General features: G+C 36.7%; 2 protein-coding genes across 2 annotated transcripts; both read left to right on the forward strand.

Annotated features, from left to right (window-relative positions):
• Positions 1-2,672: 2,672 nt before the first annotated feature.
• Positions 2,673-15,480, forward strand: LOC129265043 (sorting nexin-19-like). Its single transcript, XM_054903026.2, has 7 exons — positions 2,673-4,558; positions 6,785-6,974; positions 7,614-7,764; positions 8,826-8,923; positions 9,593-9,715; positions 10,188-10,478; positions 13,552-15,480. The coding sequence occupies exons 1-7, from the start codon at positions 2,772-2,774 to the stop codon at positions 13,879-13,881; spliced, it is 2,970 nt and encodes a 989-aa protein (XP_054759001.2). The 5' UTR covers positions 2,673-2,771; the 3' UTR covers positions 13,882-15,480.
• Positions 15,481-17,059: 1,579 nt separating this feature from the next.
• LOC135154065 (uncharacterized) lies at positions 17,060-23,918 on the forward strand. The gene is made up of 4 exons (XM_064099219.1): positions 17,060-17,162; positions 17,708-17,802; positions 18,342-19,301; positions 21,292-23,918. The coding sequence occupies exons 3-4, from the start codon at positions 18,480-18,482 to the stop codon at positions 21,619-21,621; spliced, it is 1,152 nt and encodes a 383-aa protein (XP_063955289.1). The 5' UTR covers positions 17,060-17,162; positions 17,708-17,802; positions 18,342-18,479; the 3' UTR covers positions 21,622-23,918.
• The last annotated feature ends 625 nt before the right edge of the window (positions 23,919-24,543 follow it).

Raw genomic sequence — 24,543 nt, forward strand, 5'->3', positions numbered from 1 at the left:
ATATACAGAATTTGGTATTTATATATATATTGTGATGCTTTTCACTAAATCTAATGCAGTTCGTAATGATGAGTAATTTTTATCTAATTACTTTGATGAAACTGGATATAATGCTTCTGACCTGAATTCAGAAAGAGATCCTTCAAGACAGAGCTTTGGAAATAGTTCTCGAGTTTTACAGGTATCGTTATCTTTGTTTTTAACTTCTTCCTGAGTGATCAGATGAATAATATTTAACTTAATGGAAGATGAAAATAAATCAAATTTTGTGGCGTAAACATTTAAACGTTAAAACAAAGGTATTGACAAACTGTATTTATACATTGAAAACGATATTTAGTGGTTTAAGGTCTAATGAATATACGTCTGGTTGCGTAATTATACACTCCCGGTATTAGCAACGGGTTTTAGCAAAGTTTTGGACTAAAATATCGAATCATCTTCATAAAACACTATAGTCATGATAGTAGCTGTCTTACAATAAAGGCCATAGAGGTGGCACAATGTGGAATGTGTAAAAAAGAAAAGTGACTGACCCTTTTCTTATTAAAGCATTGGAAAATAAGATCAGAATTAAAGGATTTGCTCTACACTTTTGTATGATTCTGGGATTTTTTAAATAACAAATTAAAGATTTCATGACATCTGTGGGCAACTGCCCCGCCCCAGTCCACTCTATAAGGGCATGTGATAAGCTTTGTTATTCGTTATGACTATTCAACAATAAAATGTATAACCATGCAGGTGCCGCTGATCATTCTTGACCGGCGCCGATCTAGATTTGGTTGGCAATAGGCCCTCCAGTTATATGCAGGTAGCGCACTGCTGATTATTTTTAACTGGCGAAGTTGTTGGGAAAAGGGTAGATAAAAGAAAAGATCGATGATATGATTGTGCTTTGCTGGGGGATAGTCTTTCCTTTACTGTTGCTAATATATCAGTGTAAATTTTTTTTAAGCGGCACCTTTTCTTTTCTTTCCATTATTTTTATTTTTTCAAGCGGTGCCTTTTCTTTCTTTTACTTTCTTTTATTTTTTTTTGAGCGGCGCCTTCGGCGTCGCTCAAATATTAGGGGGGGGGGGCGTGCGCCCCCTGTGCCCCCCTGTGCCCCCCTGGATCCGCCACTGTATATCCTACATGTACCTTTGAAATCAGGGTAAGGCTTAAAAAAACATAATTAAGAGTTGAAATTCATCAGAGTTTATTGTCCGCACACTCCTCTCATTCACCTGACATTAATAATCTAATATTGATTATTCGGCTGTTTTTTTTAATTTTTATATATATAAAAAAAAATGAAATTAATCTGAAAACATATTCTTAACATTTTGGTAAAGTTGTAATTCTTTAATAAGTACAGGGGCATATTGGAGCTTATTGAACTCAAATGATCTTAGTTAACCTGTCATTAGTGATAGCTGATGGAATAAGACTTCAAATTTTAGTTTACTGACCTAATATAAACACTTTCATCTAACTAAACAGTGTCTTCTGTCATTTCAAAATATATCAAACTATCACATTCCGGCCTCACCAAAATAATCCTGACAAAATACATCCAACATATAGTATCCAATACCGCGTATATCATTTTAGTCAGGGAGATGTTTACAAAAAGCATTAGTTTCCAGATCGGAAATGAAAATAACAACTATCCACGACTGTGATTTAGGTAAGCCAATTTTCCAAAATTTTGCACGTAGGCCTGTATATCTCAGTTTTCATCTGCAGCTTTGTAATGTAACATGCCACACCACTTTACTGTCAAAATCAATCTGCGGTCCTTGATCAGAAAAGTTTGACAAATTTGGTTGGCATCGCGAAATATCGACAGAACGGATTTAGTTTTCAGAGATAACGGACTTTTTTCAAAGCACATGCTAATTTTCATCTATCTCACTCTCATCATGAATGCTTTGGGGTTAAGGCCCCCCCCCCCCCCTTCTGCTGGAGTTAGACCAAATTTGATATGGATCTCATTAAATGAATGATGCGAGAGTGAAGCGCGAGCTGATTTATTTTTTTGGGGGTGGGGCAATTTAAACTTAAAAACAGGACATTTTAAGCACTTTTTGTACTCATGAATTGGATGCGTTTCTAATAACACAAGTATGCAAAGCGAGAGCTGTGTGAATTTGAGTATATATATATTTCTTCTTCTTTTTCCACTTCCCTTCCCTCTCCATTTTTTAAAACACTTTTTCTCATCCCTTCTAGTTTAGTTGCGCCACCGAAGGGGAAAGGTGCTCGATCGACTCCCTGGATGTACTTATACACAGATATATATTGGCATAAAATGTAGAACAGAATTAAAGTTCGAGTGTTACTAAATGTCCTATAAATGGCGCCCAAGCCCCGGCCCCTATTGTACCTTTCCCCAATATTTAGTGGTGAATATTAAGCCCCGCTATATTTGCTTAGCCTTTGGCATGCAGATATTTTATTTGATCAGGTGCAATCAGGCCTATATATTCATGTAAAATCGCAAAAGTCATCCCATGCAACAGATTTATATTTTATATTATCCACATAATTACCGTTTTAGGTCATACACATTCCTATAACTTAAGTGATAAATTTAGTGGGAAAGTGCACGCATAAGCCTAAGGGGTATCAAGTGTGGGACTCTGACTCTCTCCGAGTCTGAGGGAGAAAAGATTTTTTTTCTTTTTAGTTTGCACCTTGGAGATGCAATACGTATTGAGACCTTCAGTGAATGTTTGTATTATCTCCTTCAATTATTCTCGATTAAACTGTCAAAATAATGCAGTATGGAGATTATCAGGCGAATTGTTACACGAATGAAACTCCTGAGGAGATACAAGATCAGCACAAACACAAGACAACGAATGGTGGCTCTGATCTGCTGTCTATTTCTCGTTCAACTATTTGCTCTGACGTTTGGACAAACACTGATTTTTATGTGTGGGACTGCATTGGGGGTGTTCTGTGCTGTGAAACTTCGGGAAAAGCCCTCTGTTGTTCAGTGGGAAAGTGTCATTCCTTTCCTTCCCCATGTTGCAAAAGACAGGGATCTTCTCCAAATTGACAATGAAAAGGATAAAGGTGATCACAGAAATGCAGTAAATGGAGCTTGTGAAGAGTTAAAAGAAACCATTCAGCCAATAAAAATAAGAACGACTTTCCAAAATGAAATGAACGAATACATTCGACTGATGTTGCGTGACTTTGTTGTTGGATGGTACAGGCTTTTAAGCGATGATGATCAGTTCTCTCACAATGTATTTCTACATTTCAAGGACATGATAAAGAACATCAAAAGTAGATTTCTCAAAATTGATCAAAGAACTTTTCTTTGCATTCTCCTTCGTGAGCTTCAAGCTCACATTGACATATATCGCAGACTACAAACAAGCCGATCTCGCTTAGCCAGTAAATCTAGTAAGTTAGGGCGGATCGCTAAGAAACACTCTGTTGTGTCCATTTATGAAACCTTTGCGACCCTCCATCCAGCATTGCAGAATGAAGATACTGAGAAAGATCACCTCTCGCAGTTATCTAATGCCTTAATTCTTTCCCTCTTGCCATCTGATGTGATTCACTGTGATACTCTAGTGTTCCTCTTACAGGACATCCTTATCAACAATGTCCTGCAACCTCTGGTAAATCTCATTTCGGAGCCAGACTTCTTAAACGAGGCATTCATTCTCCTGATGATAGATGAGCCACTGGGGGAGGGCAGGCAGAATTCATCTGAACATGCTGAAAGGCTTGTGAAACGGGAACCAACACATCCTCCTGAAATCGAATGTGAAATTGAAAGCAAGTGTGATAAAGATCTCCAAGACAATAGACATAGAAGTGACATGGAAAGTCTTGATATTGCCGTATCGCCTAGTAGTAGTACTGCAGATTCTCGGGACTTGGGGCAAAATGCCAGTACTTCAACTCATGGTCAGAACAGCTTACTGAATACAATAGATACAGAGGTCAATATACAACATCCACCTGATAACGGTGGAGATGAAATGATAGAGGTTGAGAAACCAACACCATCTCCATTTGAAGTCATTGAGCCTCAACAACAGTTCAGCTTTCCCATGCCAATGACGATGCTAGAACCTAGCAAGGTCATTTCAAGGCAGGCAGATGAAAAGGCATCCAAAGAAGATGGACTAGATCAGATATCCGGAGAGCTGGATTTTCCAAATGTAGAACCAAGTTTAAAGGTCAAATCTCATCGGCGGTCTGCCTCCACGGGTTCGAATGTCCTAGCCATTCAGACTCCCGTGTCACAATCAGTTGGGACTTTCCATGACCATAAGGCAAATGATGCTTCTCTCCAGTCATCCAGAATTGAAGGTATGAGGTCTTGCTTCAGTGCTGAGTGCCTTACAGAGTTAGAGGATTCTGTCTCGACTTCTCAAGGGACGCTACTTACCATGGGGCAATCATTCCAATCAGCGTCTTCCCTGAGCAGTTCATGTGAGATATCTTTCAGCTCTATGCAGGATGAGCCAGACACCGATGGACACCCAGTTAATGCAGAGGCAGATATTGGACGTGGTTCTCCCCAACAAACTTCTCCTAGTCACAGGTATACAAGTAATAAATCAGAGTTCCCAGCCCATCAGGGAAAATTATTTTACTCTTTTCCAATCAGGGAAAATCAGGGAATTTGATAAAAAAATACCTCAAATCAAGGAAAATGTCTCAAATGAGGGAATAATCAGAAATTAATCGACCCAAAAGTTGGAGGCACGGTAGTCAGTCATATTTTGTTGCATATTCAAATCAACATCCATTGAATGACTGGTTACAGTGTTTTTTTTTGTGTGTTTATTTTACATGTAATTCACTGCAACAACTTACATGTAGAAAACATGCATAACTGGGAATGATTTTGAATAATTATCAGGAAATCTTTAAACTTCATCAGGGAATTTTGTTTTCTTGAAAAGCTGGGAACCCTGATAAATTTCAGTGGCAAAGTTTCTTTATCAAATGCAGCAAGCGTGTATAGACTTCACACAAGATTTAGTCGGATACATTCCATTTATTGGTATTGCATCAGAGTGATCAGACCTTAATTTCAACAGCAGATCTAAATTCGGGCAAGTCCAAGAAAAGGTCACCCTAGAAGGCAAAATTTCATCTTTAATTCAAGAAGTTATCTTTGGTGGGGTAAGAAATCCCAAATGTTGAATTTTTAAATTTCATTATGAAAAATTTGATGATATATTTAGCATATTTATGCTAATTTGGGGAACCTAATTTGCATAATTGGTAAAATGGGCATTACGTATGGGACAATTATAAAAACTCATGGAAAATCAAAACAAAACTTGTGAGATTTAGTCATAGGTGGGACATGGACCTCCTAACATCTTATTACTTTAGGGGGGAAAAAGTGGTGTCATCTCATTAAACATGCAAATTAGGTCTTGTCCAAGGATGGAATGTCCCATACGTAACATTTTGAGGATGTGTTTTTAAGTTATTTCTCATAATACAATACTTGTATTGTTGCATCTCTGTGAAGTTCTAATTTATTAAGTATGAAAATGTTATACCACAAAAAGTTTCAAAAGTATAGTTTACTTTTTAATTTAAAACATGTTACGTATGGGACATTTACACACAATGTCAATGGGGAGATTTGTGTACAAAGTGAATGGAGAAAAACAAATTTTAAGAGTGCTCTAAAAAGTGATTTTTACCTTTTCTTTAGTTTTTAAAGACTGATTTGTTATGAATACTGATTAATGAAAACAATCGAAGCGAAAAAATTGTGAAAATGGAAAAATATGAAAAAAATAAAAAACAATAGAAATGCATAAGAAATTTTAATGAAACCATTAAAAACATGAAAAAAAATTGTTGAAATGGCTTATTTCCTTTTTCAGTCATATCAAATATATCTCGATAGAACATTTGAAAAAAAAACTCATTTTGTTATTACCATATTTTTAATTATTTTAATTCTTGAAATTATGGGGAAAATTGTGTACGTTATCTATGGGGACAAAATGTCCCATACGTAACATGTCACTAATTTTTTTAATTAGAGTTTGTAATTAGAGGATTTTGGCTTCTGACATGAAACTTGCCTTAGATATAGGCCTACTAGAGTGTTGTGACTTCTATCACACTAAGTTATAAGTTGTCAAATGAAATACCGGTACTTTCAGTGAATTCTCAACTTGAAAAAAATGTTTCAAAAATTGTCTTTTCTGCGTCCCATACGTAACGGCACATCTTTTCTCTCTAAAAGGTCAAGGTCATATGTCACCATTTTTTGCATGATTATTCTTCTCCTTGATGTCTACCATTATGAGGGAATTCAATCTAATTATAGTCATTTAACACTATTTTTCAGGTCATTAAAGCCTCTGAAATGTCCCATACTTAACACATGTTAATTCTTGGACTTGCCCATTCATGAATAGGCCTATACCCAAACTTGATAAACAAGTTGATTTGTTTTATATTGTTCTGTACATGTGATAGACTGTTGTCACATAACATGGAAATACGTGTACCTGGACACCATTTCATAAACGTTTGCAGCACTATTCCTTGTCAATTGTCAAAGTAACTGCAAGAGGCCAGTCTTTCTCAACCAATCAACAATCTCAAATTCAGTCAGAGCTGACACTTGTTAGTATTGATGAAACACCCACAGATCTTCATTTTGAGTAAAATTCATATTCAGAGTACAACTCATAATTTCTGTTAAAGGTGTTCTCACATAATGTGTAGATGGGAAAAAAATAGTGAAATTAACAAAATTATGATTGGCCTAATTTGAATGAATTTTCAGGTATCCCCTCATCAGAAGTGAAACAGCTCCAGAGCTTCTTCATCCTGCACGCAATATCCTGGACCACAGCAATGGTAGTGAAATACCCTTAGAATGGGCCACATGGAGAGTTATCAACCTGAACATTCCTACTACCAGCTGGCTAGGTGATCCCAAAGGAAAGAAACCTGTTGTCTACTTCATCATTAAAGTAAGGCAACTTGTCATAGGGATCAATACCTGGTGGATGTTTCATTAAAGCTGTTTGTAAGTTGAGAGTGACTTTAAGAACGACTGGTGATTCTTTCATATGCGCTAAATAATCACTGATGAACAGGTAATGGTGAATATCATTTACCACAAGAAAGGATCACCAGTCTCTCTTAACTTACAAACAGCTTAATGAAACCGCTCCCAGGTGTGGTAAAAATGAGTTCAAACGGAATTCAATAAAATGATCATCCAAGTGGTGGTCTGTATGTAAATAAGAAGTATGTATTAAATATTTATGGATGAAAATTCATAATTGCTGAGAAATAGAGAAATAAGCATGATATTCTAGCTAGAAAGTGTCCTTGTCCAAGAAATGATATTACATTGTCCCACTTGTGTTTTTCTCTATTGGCAATCTTCAGTGTGATTTTTTTCAGCTTAGATTTCACAATTTCATAAAGTTAGGTTCACGTAAATAAACCAGATCTTGATAAAGCTTGTAGTTCAGCAGACAGAGACTTTCTGAGACATCTTTAAAATCAAGATTAAGTGTCACCATACCATCATACTATATAGATCTGGTACACATCTTTGATTGTGAAGTATATTGTCAAGTTTTCTCTTTTGTTTTTTGCAGTATGATCTATTGAAAAAGCCTACATTGTCTGATGAAACGGAACCAGCGTACAGCAGCAAGGATGAGATGGAAGTCCAGAGGCGTTACAGGGAGTTTGTTAATCTGCACACTAGAATAACAAACAATCCTCATCTCAGGAGGAATATGACTGGTGAGTTCACTTTATTTGGATTTTATCACATGGTTGATTATCATCTGCAAAAGACACAATCCAGTTCTTAGATAGTATTTACATAAATTTAAAAAAAAAGTTCATGAATCAGAAACCATGTCCATGATACTATCGATTCCATTTCAGCAGTTGTCCAACCAAGCCCCATCCATTTGAGTTATACTATATTCATTGTTGCCTCTAATGGGGTGTTGCAAGAAACTTGCGATCAATCGCAAGTCTATTTTTGGTCCCTAAATCAATTATATGTCTTGCAGTTAATTGCAAATTAGTGATTAATTGCTAATCTGCTCCTTGAAACAAGAAGTTTAATCTGATTTGCTACAGCTAACATTGATCTATCAGTTGTAAAAATGCAACAGAATATTTGTAATTGATCGCAGCTATTTTCTTGCAACACCCCCTGCTTCCAATAGGCATCTTTGGGGAATATGATGAGCTCAACTGATGTTTCCTCTTCATCTTAGCATTAAGGTATACCACCAAAGAATCTCCTAAGTGATTTTTTTTTTTTGTGTGTGGATGAAATTTACTTCCACCTGAGGTTCAATGGTTTACTGATCATAAGTGACATGTTTAAGTGTAAACCGTAGTCATATGCCCACAGCACTGAAAAGCTGAAAAGATATCACATGAATATCAAATGAGAGTCATGAGTCAAATGAGTTCAACTTAACAACATTTATTTTAGTTTATATTCAGCAACTGATTTTTTCTTACTAGAAGGAACTAATTAGTTGTGGATGGTTACTAAGAATCAGCTATGTGATGAAAATTGATTAACATCAAATAGTTCCTCAACAGAGCAAACAAAGAAAATGATTGATTAATAAAATTATTTTAACCAAACTCTTGATGAATTTAAGAATATGATTATGAATCACATCGGACTTTTCCCCATTAATACTGCAAAAGTTTGCATCTGATTTCAATATCATGTTGTTAATTCAAGTTCAAAGAACATTATAAACAGTGTGCATCAAAATGTTAAATCCCTACTGAAAAGTATTATAATGTTACTGGTTATTTTTGTTAATCAGGCATTGGAAACATTCCTAAGCAGTCAATGTTGCCAATCAGTAGACTAAGCCCCGCCATGGAGGAACAGAAGAGATCCTCATTGGAAACATACCTCAAGGTAAGAGTGTTCAAAAGTCTTTTGGATGCATTTTTTTTACTTGGATGTTTTGAAATTAAAAACAATTTTGTATAAATGCTTTGTGTTTGTTGAATATCCATTTAAGACTGAAGCCTAACTCACAACAATAACCTCAGGGCCCATCAGGGCCACTTGACTATATCCATGTGCTGAGCTTTCATTCAAAACCCAAGTCTAGCTCAACAGATTGACCTCAGGCCCAATTGTACCACCTGATGATATCCATGACCACCCCTATAACATTATAAATCTTCAAATAGAGTCTATCAGATGTTGATGATAATACTAAGTGCTTCTATTACTTCTAAAAAAAATGTTATTACTACATGTACTTTAACTTTTGTCAACTACTACTCCTACTCCTAACTTATCCTCTTCGTCCTTCCTCCTCCTCCTTCTCCTAGTACTACTATTTCTAATAATGCTGCTGCTGCTGCTACTGCTACTACTACTACTACTACTACCACCACTACTGCTACTTCCACTACTACTCCTACTGCTGCTACTACTACTGATATGCTACTACTACTGTATACTAATACTTCTACTGTGTACTAAGTATACTACAACATATACTACTATTACTACTACTACGTATACTACAACATGATGTATAATTTTACATGTATCTTGTTTTCACTTTCACAGCAATTATTGAGTCGTCCTGTCATTCACAACAGTAGAGAGATGGCTGAGTTCTTGGCCATCGATGGAGATGGTCATATAGAGTTTGTGAAGAAAACTACCAATAAACCTCTAAGAATCGATAAGGTAAGCATTCACACCAACATAGCCGAGTTCAGGGGGGACATTTTCATGGAACAAATTGTCCGTGATTTTCATTGACTGTTATAAGCTACTGCAAATCCTTGCATCTGATTGGCTGAGATCAAATTAGTCTGAAATTCTCTGACAAAACTTTTTGTGAAGTGCTCACCGGGGGAACATTTCATTAATATTGGTTTTCTGACAAAACAAAACCAAAACAAAACTTTTTTATTAAAAGTGTATCCTTTGCGGAAAAAGGGCGAGAAAGGGCGCCACGGCCAAATTAAATTAAAAACAAGCATTATCGAATGGCCATGTTAAATCTTAAGTAAAAAATGGAGGGGCATCGCTGCCATGAAGAAGGGTGCTAACAGCCATAGCCACCAGTTTGCCATCTGCTAATCTAGGCCTTTTAGTAGTAGAAGTAGTAGTATGATCATTATTGAATGGCTATATTCTCTGTTGTTTTCTGCAGCTTCTGATCAATCAGGTATCGGGCATCGTTGGTACAATAAAAACCATCCTACCTGAACGACCAGTGATGATGCGGCCCTTCCAACCACAGCCAACAACAGCTTCCTCATTGGCAACCTCTGCCCATGTGGACCCACCAAGGCAAGTGATGCAGTCATATGACCAGAGTGGACCAGTGACAGAAGAGATTGAGGTATCAAGACAGCCTCTGGAAGGAGAGGACCAATTGGATCTTGGTGTAGCAGTTGATGCATCAAGGATCAGACTCTTTGGCTTGGATGATATAAAAGAGGTCAGATTTAGTTACTATAGAAACTGAGGGGTGTTTTACAAAGATTTAAGTATGAGTTAGAGTTGCATTTAAATGCTGATGCGTAAAATAATGATAATAATAACAGTCAGTTCTTGTATAGCGCATAACACATTATGAATAACGTCTCTATGCGCTTCAAAAAGGACTTGGATATTATTACCCCAGCTGTAGCTCAATCAGCCTTCAAGGGCTCAGTGCATTTCAAGGAATCAATTCCTGCCAGGTACATTCGAATACCTCACCTGGGTTGAGTGCAGCACAATGTGTATAAATTTCCTGCTGAAGGAAACTATGCCATGGCTGGGATTTGAATTCATGACCCTCTGTTTCAAAGTCTAAGGTTTAAAGTTTAGGGTTCACTCAAACATGAAATGTACACACTATTGTGTGATCTTGTTGAAACATCCAAGCAGTCTGGAAAAATGGTGTCAAAGATGCTCTTGTATTTCGTTGTTATACAATTTCAAATTTCGGCAGAATGAAGAAAAAGAATTACTGTTTCAGATAAGCACATTTTCAAGTGTTTACTTTCTGAAGATTAAAACCAAATTACTATTTGGGTTATTTTCAGAGATCCTTCTCTGGCCACTTATTGGTGGGACATCTGGGCCCCGTCTTACAAAGAGTTGCGATTGATCTCATCAATCGTACCTCTATGGAAATCTATCAGTGTCATAATTTTTTTGCAGGAAATTTGCACAATGTTACCTTTGTTTACAAAGGACATTGTGCAAATTTCCTGCAAAAAAATTTTTTAAGACAACAATGAATGCATGAATATACATCATAGTTAGAAAATATTTTTGAACAAACATGCATGATAGATGTTTATGTTGCTGGCCATCCATAGTTGTGGTTGATTGGATCGATCGCAACTCTTAGTAAGACGGCCCTTGTCACAATTGCATATGCATCATTTTATCTGGCAGTATGCCTTAACATTGCTCCTTCGCATATGATGAAGGAACCATTTGATAAAATCAACTTCAAACTTTTCAAATTACCACTTTTTAGGTAGTGATCAAATAAGTTTTGTGATATCAAGCTCAGATGAAAACATAAGTTCACAGAGGTAATTCCACACCTAGAATCTGAGTTTGTAGAGAACTAAAGAACAAAATGATGGACCAATTTTAAGCTTTGCTCATGTATGCATAATGGTCTGAAAGTGAACTGTAATACAAAATTGAATTTGGGTTTTCTCATGGTTTACTGAAGAACCATTGAATAACTTCAAACTTTCTTCCTGTATGCATGTAATTGATGATGATCTAATCAGATATTAAGTTCATGGGTCAAAGGTCTAATCAGATTTTAAGGCCATGGGTCAAAAGTGATTCAGGTCAATCACAAAGAAAGCTCATTCTCACAATAACTTAATAGCTCCAAGAAACAACAAACTCCATCATGTATGCAAATTTCATAAAATATGAACATCCGACCCTCCTATATGTGGGACCTTCATGAAATTTTCTGTCTCTGATTTCTTGTTCTATTGACAGTCTGTAATGTTCTCAAAGGACCTTGACTTGGTCGGTTTATGAAGTGAAGTAAGACTTGAGAAAGATGGGGGTTGGACGTACAAAAAGGTTGATCATTTCATGGAATTGCCCGTAAAGGAGGGTTCCATGGCGTGCTCCGGCGACAATTGCTACGCTGTATTAAAATTCAATCTACTGATTGAATGACCAACTTCAACCCTTGATTTAACACTATACCCTATCCTAAACCTAACATAAAACCCTATTGCAACCCTGGCCCTAACTCTATATCTTATAAGAAATAAATCCTGGAGCAATTGTTTCCGGAGCAAATGTCATGTCACCTAAAGGAGTGATGATGGGGAGGGGGGGAGATAGAGAGATATAAATGAAGAGTTTAGTTGCAAAAGGGGTTAGGTCCACTTTTTACCATTCCGAGAAAAACCATGTTTTTTATTCTCACTTACTGCATTACTCTTGATGTACTACCCTATCATGTGAACATAAAATTGGGTATAAAAGAAATCTACCTGTCTTCATTTTTTTTCTATATATTATTTTGAAAATTATCATTGTGGACCTAACCCCTTTTGTAACTAAACTGAAATGAATCCAATCTATTTTTATTAAGAAAGTGATTTTTCTTTGCCACTTTTATTCACGTTTTCATGTGAATTTCAAATTTTTGTTGTTTTCATCAGAAACACTAAAAATATAGAGGTTTTGAGACAGTAAACAATAAAAAATTATGAACAATGGACCTAACCCCTTTTGACAAATGAGCTATTCAGAATAGTTTGTTTGCAAAAGGGGTTAGGTCCACTCTCCAATATTGCAATATTCTTATGCGAAACTTAATTGCAATATTGCAATATTCTTATGCGAAATTAAATTTTTATGATACCCTACCATGAGAACATAAAATTGGGTATAAAAGAAATCTACCTGTCTTCATATTTTTTAAAATATTCTTTTCCAAAAAAAATTTGCGTGGACCTAACCCCTTTTGCAACAAAACTGAAATAGACCTAATAACCCCTTTTGAAAAAAAAAGTGATTTTTCTTTGCCATTTTAGATCACTTTTTAATGGGAATTTCAACTTTTCTTTGGTATCATCTTATAGAGCTACTAAAAATCTATACATTGAGACAAAAAAAAATCAAATTTGATGAAAAATGGACCTAACCCCTTTTGCAAGTGAGCTCTTCAAATACTAACACCTCTTTATATAGTTTGTTGTAGACTTGCAGATACAAATGAACATTTGATTGTATCTTCTGTTATGGGGTACCAATTCTATATTGAAACTATTTGAAATTTTAGAAATTATGTGTGTATTTTAGATCTCATAGTGGCGAAGGCATCATCTTCTACCTGATGCAGTCGAGAATCCATTAATTTCTCTCTATGTTTTTGTGGGAGTGTTTGATGTTTTTGAAGCTATAGGTTGAGAAGAAAAGGTAGAGCTTCTGAACATCTGAACTTGAAAGTATAGCTTTTGCATTCTGAATGACAAATGAATAAGAAGGGACAAAATTCTGAAGTCTTTGATATTTGTTTTAAAAATCAGTCCCATGTACAACAGGCCATGAAGCTCCTGATCAGTGAGAAACACTCCCAGTTCAGCCAACATGCACCATCGGGCGATCCACCTAAAGAATACAGCAAGGTGCTTCTTGGGCCCAGGTCAGAAGGCGATGGATCAGATGCTCCCAATGAACCCCATAACGAAGGGTCAAAGGTTAAGAAGGATCAGGAGAGGTCAGAGGTCAATGTAGAGGTTTATGAAGCTATCTTTGGGGTAATGAGTGAAGCTCTTCTGAATCAGCAGAGTTTTATCCTGGACAAGGACCTACGTGGGACCCTGAAGATTGTCATAGGAGACCTGATTGATAAGTGAGTTCATTCTATTCTGGATTCCTAACATGGTTTATAATCAAAATTTATGTAATGGTCAAGTCCACCCCAACAACAGGTTGATTTGAGAAAAATTGAAAATCTAAAGTGAAAGAAGCGTAGCAATGGAAAACTTTTTTTAAATATTTGCTGTAAAAAGAGAAAACTATTTTTTTAATTGTTAGCATGTCATTTTCAAAAGCCAAATTTGCAGTATGTATGCAGAATTTATTCATTTCCTGTGGCCAGATATTTGTGTAGTTTCAGTGTGTTGTCAAGCACTTCTGTAATTATGCTGCATTTACTGTAAGGGCACTTTAATAGAAACTTCCGATAAAGAGGCATTAGTACGGAGCCCGGGAAGAGACGTGGTAAAAATATTTTTATCTCGTTAAAACGAGATAGTTATCTCGTTTTAATGAGATAGTATCTCGTTAAAACGACATAGTATCTCGTTTTAATGAGATAGTTATCTCGTTTTAATAATAATAATAATAATAATAGTTGGATTTATAAAGCGCTTTTTGCCAGAGGATACAAAGCGCTGCTATTATTACCCCGGCTTTAGCTCGAGCTACCATCACCGGCGCTCAGTGCATGCAAGGAATTACTCCTGCCGGGTACCCATTCACCTCACCTGGGTCGAGTGCAGCACAGTGTGGATAAATTTCTTGCTGAAGGAAAATACGCCATGGCTACGATTCGAACACACGACCCTCTGTTTCAAAGGCGAGAGTCAGAACCACTAGACCACGACGCACCCACTGAGATAGTATCTCGTTTTAATGAGATAGTATCTCGTTAAAACGACATAGTATCTCGTTAAAACGAGATAGTTATCTCGTTTTAATGAGATAGTATCTCGTTAAAACGACATCGTATCTCGTTTTAATGAGATAGTTATCTCGTTTTAATGAGATAGTATCTCGTATAAGTCCATTGCATACTGGAACCGGGTGGTCCCTGTATTAAGCCTATGGGAGTGAGAGAATTCAGTAGTCCACGGGTTAACAACATAATACCCGCGAGGCTAGACTAGACTGCGCGCGCTGGCGCTAGCGCGCTCGCTGCTTAATGCAGTAATAGCGTATATAGCCAGGCAGCCATGCCATGCCAGGCCTTGTACGTATGTACTACTAAGTTACGTCTACGGTAGATCGACTGAATTCAACCAGAAGTTGCCGGTTGCAATCGCGAGGATTGAAGGTTAGTTCACTTCTTTTACTTATTTATGGCCGGGTCATTCAATGTAAAAGTGAACAAACAGCTAATTTAACAGATTTGCTCTTTTTCGCGATCAGTTCTAGATCTGTGTAACGTTAATTTTAAGACTGCTCAATTAGCAGACTGCAGTCCCCATCGGAAGCGCCCTGTTCTGGGGCCCGACGCTTCAGGCTCTCCGCGGTCTGGGTCTGGGACCCTGGCCTTGGGCTTGGCCTGCTGGGAAGGCTGTGGTCATTTTGCAAGCTAGAGACAAAGTAAACTAGATCTAGACGTTACTTTTTTACGTGCTCGCATTGCAGTAGAAGTGTGGAATTTTCGTATGTATAGATCTAGACTAGTCTAGATATACGAGGAAAAAGCAAGCAAATGTCAGAATTGTAAAAAAAAAAAAAACCCTCATATTCCACGGCTATTGATGTCTAGTGTGTAGAGTCTAGATCTAGATTCAACTATGCAATATGCAATACACCGCAACTTAGTATAGATCTAGATCTATTTCAGCGGCGCGGCAGATCCAGGATTTTTCAAAAGGGAGGGCCGAAGTTGGACCGAAATATCAGCCTCTATTTGGCGTTGACGGTTGGATCCGCTGAGATTGCATATCTGGCTTCTCTAAATGCCTCTGAGCTCTGTCATTTTGTCAAAAGAATGCCCCCAGAAAGATGGTTATTCCTGTCTAGGCCGAAGTCTGCTCAGCCTCAGGGCCTCATCAGGCACCAGAAAAATTCGCTGACCAGTGAAAAAAGTGGAAAAAATGATCCTTAGCTTTTTCAAGTGTCTGTTTAGATCTAGTCTAGATCTACCCAAAATATTCCTTGACAAGCAAACAAAAAGGAGAAGGGGAGGGCCATGGCCGATTCCCCCCCCCCCCCTTGATTCCGCCACAGTCTAGATTCTATGACTATGTTGTTCAAATTATTTGCTAGGTACCAGTTTACTAGTAGGTTTATTGTCACCCTTAGTCCTTACACTTCTAGCCATGTAATAACATTAACAGTAACTGGGATTTTGTCAAAATGTTTACATTTACGTATCTAGAGGCTAATAAAAAAACATCAGTGCAACACTGTTGAGTATGTTGAAGCACTAAAAATAGAGGATTTATTTATTTAATAAATTTACTGTCTTCATATTAACTTTCATTGCTAACATGTTGAGCTATTTGATAAAATTATTTTTTCATTTTTGTTTTCTCAGTAAATTTACAATATTTTAATGTTTAAATGTTGCTGAAATAGTTACTTGACAAATGCAAAGTAAGATTAATAAACAAAAACCAGTGTGCATGAAAAGTTTATTTAACCAGTTCTTTGGGGGGAAAAACACTGTTGCCTGTGCGTTTTAGATAGGTAGCCTATACACCATGGGGCTAACGTAGTGAGCCCCATGCCTGCAGGGGTGGTTTATTGTACTAGTAACTACGAGTGTAGAAAATCAATAAGTTTTGAAATATTATAAATAAGGACTAGACCTAGACTGCATGCATGGCTGGAATACTCCCCCAGGGAGTGGAGAATGTGCATACATTGTGTGCGGGCAATCCTGATTGAATCCGATGACCGGGGACGGGCTAATAATAATCTGTAAACTGCTTAGATACATTATTAATGTCTTACTCTTAAGCACTATAAAAAAGTGGATTATTATTATTATTGATTGTGTTTTCAATATTTTAATTTTGTATTCATTGTATTTCTTCAGTAACTTAATGCCTGGCTAAAACATCGACAAACTTAAACTAATGTCATACATAAGTGTTAATACATGTGTAGGATCTACATCTATATAAGTTAGTTGGGAGTAGACTCTAGACCCTATATCATACATGTATGTATATGGTCCATCCATGCATGGACCACATACTCATCTCCCATCTTCCAAAAAAGAATAGCTAATGATTTTGGTAACAAAAAAATTGCCTCACTAATCATCACTGCTTCTTTGTTTTCTGTCTTCAGCGTGTTCTTCGGCAACACTGAGGCAGCATTTGAGAAGAAATATCCCTCAGGCTCAGCTCACCAATTGAAGGACAAGGACAAGGGTTCTATCCAGAGTTTCCAAGTAAGATAATTCCTCTTATAATCCTATTCAGTGTAAGTGTTAAAAAAAGAAACTGAATTGAAATAAGAAATTAAATTAGATAGAAGAATAGGCAGCAAGATGAGGGGTAATGGAATGTAAGTTCTAGGAAAAAGTTTTGAAAACACTTGTAACGATTTCTGGATCTGGATGTATACGATGCTGAACCAGTTGGTATATGATTGCAGCAGATGAGAGAGGGCGCAAAGAATAGATAGTTGAATCGTAGGTGGCTCTTCTCAATCTTAGACTTGAACACCTTTGATGATGGACAGACTATTGATTACTTATTAGAGTACAGACTCAGTAATTTTGAATCCAAAGGACCTGTAGATGGTACGTACTGAACTGATAGACTCTTAGAGCTGTAGCGTACCTTTAGGATAGACCTAAACAATCCAATTTTCTGGGCATTAGTTGGCACATAACCTTATTCTTGAAACTTATGACCTAATTCTTGTGCAGCCCTGATATGGGTATTAATTGCACAGGTCACTTACTGACTTTTTCTTAAATTCTCTTTTTAGGCACAATTTTTGTAGGGTGTTTTCTGCAGCTGTGACCCATGCATACACACCCTAGCCTCCAGCACAGCATTGACCACCCAGCTAATCTCATTCAGGTATGACTTTCTGGGATTGATTTGAAGCTCAATGAACAGAAGGCTCAAGATTAGCTATTGTCACCTTCAACAGGGGTGGGTTCATTAGGATCAGGGGTGGGGGCTAAATGGAAAAGGGAACAGATTTATCAATTTTTTTACATGTTGGCCTTGAGGTGTAGATGTGCAAGAAACTTTTTTAAGAATGGGGGAAAATGTGTTGCCATGGTAACGACATATTATGCCAACAATTGAGGGGAAAATGCATTTTCAAATTAAACTTGGCACACATGTTTGCTTTGAAGTGTAGATGTGTAGGACACATTTTGGGACAGTGACAGAATGTGTGTTGCCATGGTAACGGCATATTATTCCAAAAACTGAAAAACAAAACATACTGTGACGCAATGAATAACTGCGCGGGGCGGGGGTATTAATCACCTTCAGTGATATTTCTAGTTATTATTATGATTATTATGAGTATGACTAAAATGTTATTATTTTACTAATAGCATTATTGTTATATTGTTATAATATTTTGTTATTTTTTATCTTTCTAGGTTCCTTCATACATATGCTCTGGCACATCGACATCAGATTGATTTCCAATAGTCGGTTGACTTGGTGGGAAAGCTTAGAACTAATCAAAGCCAAGATCAGCATTAGCATCAGCGTCAGCATTCCACTGAACACAGTCAATGGCTGGCCGTGATCATTTGATCAGTTTGTACTTTAACCTGGGAATGTCCTATAAGGAAATCATTTATATCTTAGCACAAGAACATGGCATAGAACTTAGTGAAAGACATCTCAAGAGGATATTAGCTCTGAATAACTTTCGTCGCCGACATTACACTAACTTAGCTGATGTGGTACAGTTTATTGAGCATGAGCTTCAAGGGTCAGGTCAGTTGCACGGATACCGCATGATGCATGCTAAATGCAGACAGAATGGTATGCATGTGAGAAAGGAGGATGTTCGTGTCATTTTAAAGTATCTGGATCCAGAAGGCGTAGCAGCCAGAACAGCTAGACGACTAACCAGACGTTCTTACTTTGCTAAAGGACCAAATCATGTGTGGCACGTTGATGGATATGATAAACTAAAGCCGTTTGGATTATGCATCAGTGGATGCATAGATGGCTATTCACGAAAAGTAATGTGGTTGAATGTGTATAATACAAACAATGATCCAAAATTAGTAGGAGGATACTTCTTGGAAACTGTTATGGAATGTGGTGGCTTCCCTTGCAAAGTTCGTGCTGATCGTGGCACCGAAAATGGACACATTTGTGCCTTTCAAAACTTCTTTCATCATAATTATGACTTAGAACGAAGAGTGTACATCGAAGGATCAAGCACTAGCAATCAAAGGATTGAATACTGGTGGGCATTTTTGCGGAAGGAATGTACACATTTTTGGATTGAGACCTTCAGAAGGCTGTCAGACAGAGGGGACTTCACTGGAGACTTTCTAGACAAGAATCTTGTTCAGTTCTGTTTCATGAGCATTCTACAGGTGAGCACCCTACCAGAAAGAACAGTCATCATGATGACTGATTTACAAGTTATTGATGCAATGGAGGCATCAGAGTCATCAAAAAGGCAGCAATTGGAACCCTTGAAACCCTTGAAATAATAGTTCTAAATAACATTAGATTTAATGGCAAATAGGCATCAAACAGTTATCAAAAGGCATAATTTGGCATCAGACATCATACAGACATCAGGAGCCATCATTTGGCATCAGGCATCATAAGTCATCATTGGCATCAGAAGTCATCAAATTGGCATTAGAGAAATGATATCAGGAAAATGGTCATACATGTAAATCATTTAGGTTTTTTTTTTCTCCTGACCTGCTTCGACCCATACAATGTAACATTTGACCCTGACTGACAAATACATGTAAATTGTTCTGAATTATCAAAGTTTCTTAAGTAGAATTATGCAAAATATAAACAAATAAAACAAAAGGTTGCAAAAACAAAGAAATACATAAGATATTCATTAAACAATACATTATTTGACAAAGAAATATTTTGCTACTGCATTTTTTTTTGTTAAGAAAATTGTTACACATGTCATAAGGAATGTTCAACCTTTTTAAATTGATTTAGATGGCAAAATATGATTTTCTGCATAAATTTGCATAATTAGTTAAAAATAGAGTTTTTGAAAAATTTATTATACGGTCTTGTAGTTTGCATCAGACTGTAAATTGGTGGAAAATGTTGCATCGATCCACGGCCGAGATCAGAAAGGGCGTGGTTGCTCCAGCCCCCCCCCCCCATGATGTTGTTTGTATATGTACACGTCCTGAGTCAAGTCAGATAAACTTCCATTCATAACCTGTTCATAGTTGTGCTATCAAAAAGGCTTCCTTTTCTAAGGCTTTTTGAGTGACTAAAACTTCAATTTTTGGAGGCATCATAAAGCCTTGTCCTAGAAACTTTCACAGTGATGACTAATGATGCCTTCTTCTGAACAAATAATGCCGTGATGCCTGAATGATGACTGTGATGCCAGTTTCTGATGGTGCCTAATCTGATGACCATTGATGCCTCCTGATGACCAAATGGTGCCTATTGCTTACCGTACCAAAATGATGTTTTTTGATGCCCAAATGATGTCTTACTTTACTAGTGATGCCCAAATGATAATTAATTTTTCTGGCCAGGCATTTCACTCTTCTTAATGATTTAGAAAAGCACTGGTTACCATGCATCTTTGTGACAGAACTTGGAATCTAGTCATTGAAAAAATTGTGTTTCTTATTACATTTACAATATATTTTATTTTATGAGGGTTGGGGGCATTCACCCCACATGCTGGTACATGTACATGTAGGTATATGTGCCACAAGTACAGCAGAGGCAAAATTAGGGGGCTCACCAAAAATGGGGGTTCACTGGAACTAAAGATCCAAGGAGTTCAGACCTCAAAATGTGCTTTGGAACTACATCTAAATCTGACTTAACTATGTAAAGGCATGTTGAATAATGTAATGCTTTGGAACAGTTTACTTGCCACAAAAGCTGGATATGCAAAGAACTCTTATCCATGTGAATTACATTCCTCACATGGCAGCCGCTCCTCTGAGGCAGCCCGGTGTCACATTTGAAGGTTTAGGATAAAAGACTAAGCATGATTCAATGGAATTGAAAAGGTGAAGTATTGTCACTTATTGTCAACATTTGTGGGCTCTGGAATAAAAATATGAAAATTTGCCATGTAATTAATCTGAAAGTTACATGCATCAGAATTTTTAGGGCACAAAATTGGGGCATTTCAGTAGCATATGTGTACCGTACAATATATTGTGAGTGCACAATACAATTAACTGCAGAGGACTTAGACCAAGAATATGGCCATAATATATCAGGTTCTTAATCAAGTAGTTCTATATTGCCGTAATTGGATTACTAATAACTTAAAGTTGTATTTATCAGATTCGTTGCACACAGTAATTTCACCATGGTAGTATTGTTTCACAAATTATTTTACAGACAGAGCTAGACAAGATGGCTGATATATGGAACAATCACCGTATCCGACCCTCTGTGAATCTCCATGTACCAAGTGGCCATCCAATGATGATGTATCATACTCCACAAATCTGGGGTACTGAAGATCAGCTTTGCACCAATGTTGATGATGACGATCTGGCTGCATGCATAAGTGATGCTGTATTCCGATCTACCATACCATGCGACAAAGATGTATATGACTTGTGTGTGTATATTATGAAAAGAGACAACCTTGATCAACCAATGGAAGTCCAGGATGCCTTAGAATTGTACATCCATCTGAAGCAGGAGATTACTGTGTTGCTTTAAATATATGCATTCAGGAAATTAAGCTGAAACCCCTGAAGCAAAATATATCTTAACCCTCAATAGCCCGGGGGGGGGGGGGGCCCCCCCCCCTCGAAATTTTTCGTGATAATTTTTTAACGCAAAAAGATCTCGCAATGAAATTTCATATGAAAGTACATGGTATCAAAGTACAGCCTAAGTTCGATTTCGGAGTATGTAGGTCAAAGGTCATAGCTCATTAAATATGCGAAAATGGTTTCCGTTCGATAACTTTAGTAATGTTTGACGGATTTTAATGAAATTTGATATTCCATAAAGTAGTAAACTTTCTGTACATCCAATCTCCAGGTATTAGTAACTTCCTTGCGTAGTAATATAATAGTAAGTCTACTGGAGGTAACTTGTTTTAACGTATAGGTAATTTGTACTCGGCGAGGGGATGCGACGCTTAGCGTTGCTCTTGTTTTTACTGCATTACTACTTTCTGAACCAATTCACCCGTTTGAATTTGTGTGTTTTGAACTTGTACCTTTCTCTTCTTCATGCTTCCTCGAGGAGCCGATGTATTTGCATTCTAATGTGAACCTGTGTCATCATTACAAATTTTCAAAATACTGCATCTTCTTTTTGCTCAAGAATTGTGCACCTTGTATTCTTTGTCAAGGAGATCAGTACATGTACAACCAGACATTAAAGCTTTAAAATCGTCTGGAAGTCCCCTTCAAGTACAATATATATACCTTAAAGTTAGGAAGCTAAGATACAATGGTTGCAAGTCGACTTGTTACATCTTCATCATCGTAATAACCACCATCACAATATTGACAACTAAAATTACAATAAACATCAATCCACAATTTAGGGAATTACCTGAATTGCCTTGTGGTGGCAGAGACTCAAAATGTTATTTTCAGGGGGGGGGGGAATTCTATTATCAAATTGCCAAGAACAAGTTAATATGAAGGTACATAAAAAGTGATGCATTACATTAAGAATAAAAAAACAAACACATTCTTGATCAATGCATTGTCAATTTGTGCTGGAAAAGATTTTTCACTCAGTTATTGCCAATGTAAGGATTTACCAATTGTATGCTTTGAAATTTCTGTTGAAAAGACATTTTATTGAATTTGAACAATTACATGTCTGAAATTGTGATTTGTTTTTTTTTACTTGTCTTCGAATTTCTATAAATTTCCATCTAATTGTTACATAACAGTCATTTCTCTGCTCCACAGTGGTACTTCATCTTCAATAGATATAGATGTAAAGGTGAAAATAGGCACCCACACACATGAAAAGCAACGTTACAAGAAGAAGAAAAAATTGACACAGAAGGCAAAAACATGGACATCCAACACTATTGTTGTCACATAAGACATTTGGGAAACGAGCAAGATGAATGACAGGTATAACTTTAATTGCAAGTAAACAAAAATAACACTTCGACAACAGACTGATTTATACAAACACAGTCCTTTGATTTCAGGAATCAGAACATGGAATCAGTGAGGAATCCCTCAACATCTTATTGAAATATGTAGAGGTTAATATCTTTTGTATGCTTTCTGAATGAGATAGGTCAAGTTTTGTTTTGATTACCAAGAAAAATGACCTTTTGTGATTTTTTCCCCCTAAATTTTGTATATTATTGCTGTTCGCCTATGACATCACAAATTCTTATCAAGAGAGGGCGACGTGGAATTTATCAAATTTCAAGAAATCATAACTCTTGAATGGATCATCTAATTTTGCTCAAACTTTCACTAATCTGCTTAAAAGTTAAATATTTATTTTAATGATGTATGGGTATAATTGTCCTTAAAGTGACAGCTGGAATATTAAAATACTTACATGACCTTTGATTTTGGCTAAATATGGGGGTCCCCATGCATGAACAATATACCCACCAAATTTTTTTTTTTTGTTAATTATTCACATTTTTGTAAGCACTATGGACAGATGACATTTTTATCTCTTAGTTTTACTCCACCTGGGTGGCTCTACAAAGATGGCTAGCCATAGGGAACATAATAGTATACCTATTATGTAATGGGAGCTTGCTCATCTGTCGGGACCAATTAAAAAAAGTCTTCATTGAATAATTGATTGAATTTATTTAACCACGGTAAAAAACTTAAACATAAATCATACAGAAATTACATTAAATAGAACTACACAGAGAAACAACCTAGTAATAATAAGCATAATTAATTAAGCATGATAATGAAATGAATACGATAACAATGAGAGAAACATAATAAAAACAAGAAAACCTAACAATACATGTAAGATGTCTGTGTCATTTGTATAGTAACTGAAGGGAAAAGGAGAACAAAGATGAGGGAAGAAGAGGACGCGAGAGCATATAGGGGGAAGTCTGAGGAGAAAGAGGAAGAGAAGGGGAGAACATAAGACAGAGAGAGAGAGGAAGAGAAAGAGGGAGGTGGAGGTTGGGGGGAGACTGACACTTTAATGGTACAATGCATCTACCTCTGCTTCAAAGAGCTTACGATTTGAGAAAAGATACTCTTTCAGGCAACACGTATAATTGGACACCCGTATAGATAAATCCCATTGTTTGTTTTGAGTTTTCCTAAAGATAGTTTATGGCCGGAATTTCTGAGCCCGTAAGAACATCCTTTTAAAGAAATGTGTTCGCATAATGACGTAGGAAGCAATTTGTAAACAAGTTTGAAGATCTATCCTAGGGCTTTCCTTTTCCAACGTATTTGGACATGGTCAATTTTACCAAGAGAATAGAGCAGATCAGTACTAAAAAGACTTATCAATGGACAAAACTGTTCTTCTCATGTAATAACCATGAACTAAAAAACAAGTGCATCGGGCACTGATATAAGTTAACAATTAATACAATACATCTAACTAGTACAGAAAAATTATGAAACAAAACAATGTCAGAAAAATGTAACATCATTAACA

Source organism: Lytechinus pictus, chromosome 1 (genome assembly GCF_037042905.1).
Source record: "Lytechinus pictus isolate F3 Inbred chromosome 1, Lp3.0, whole genome shotgun sequence".
NCBI classification, from domain to species: domain Eukaryota; kingdom Metazoa; phylum Echinodermata; class Echinoidea; order Temnopleuroida; family Toxopneustidae; genus Lytechinus; species Lytechinus pictus.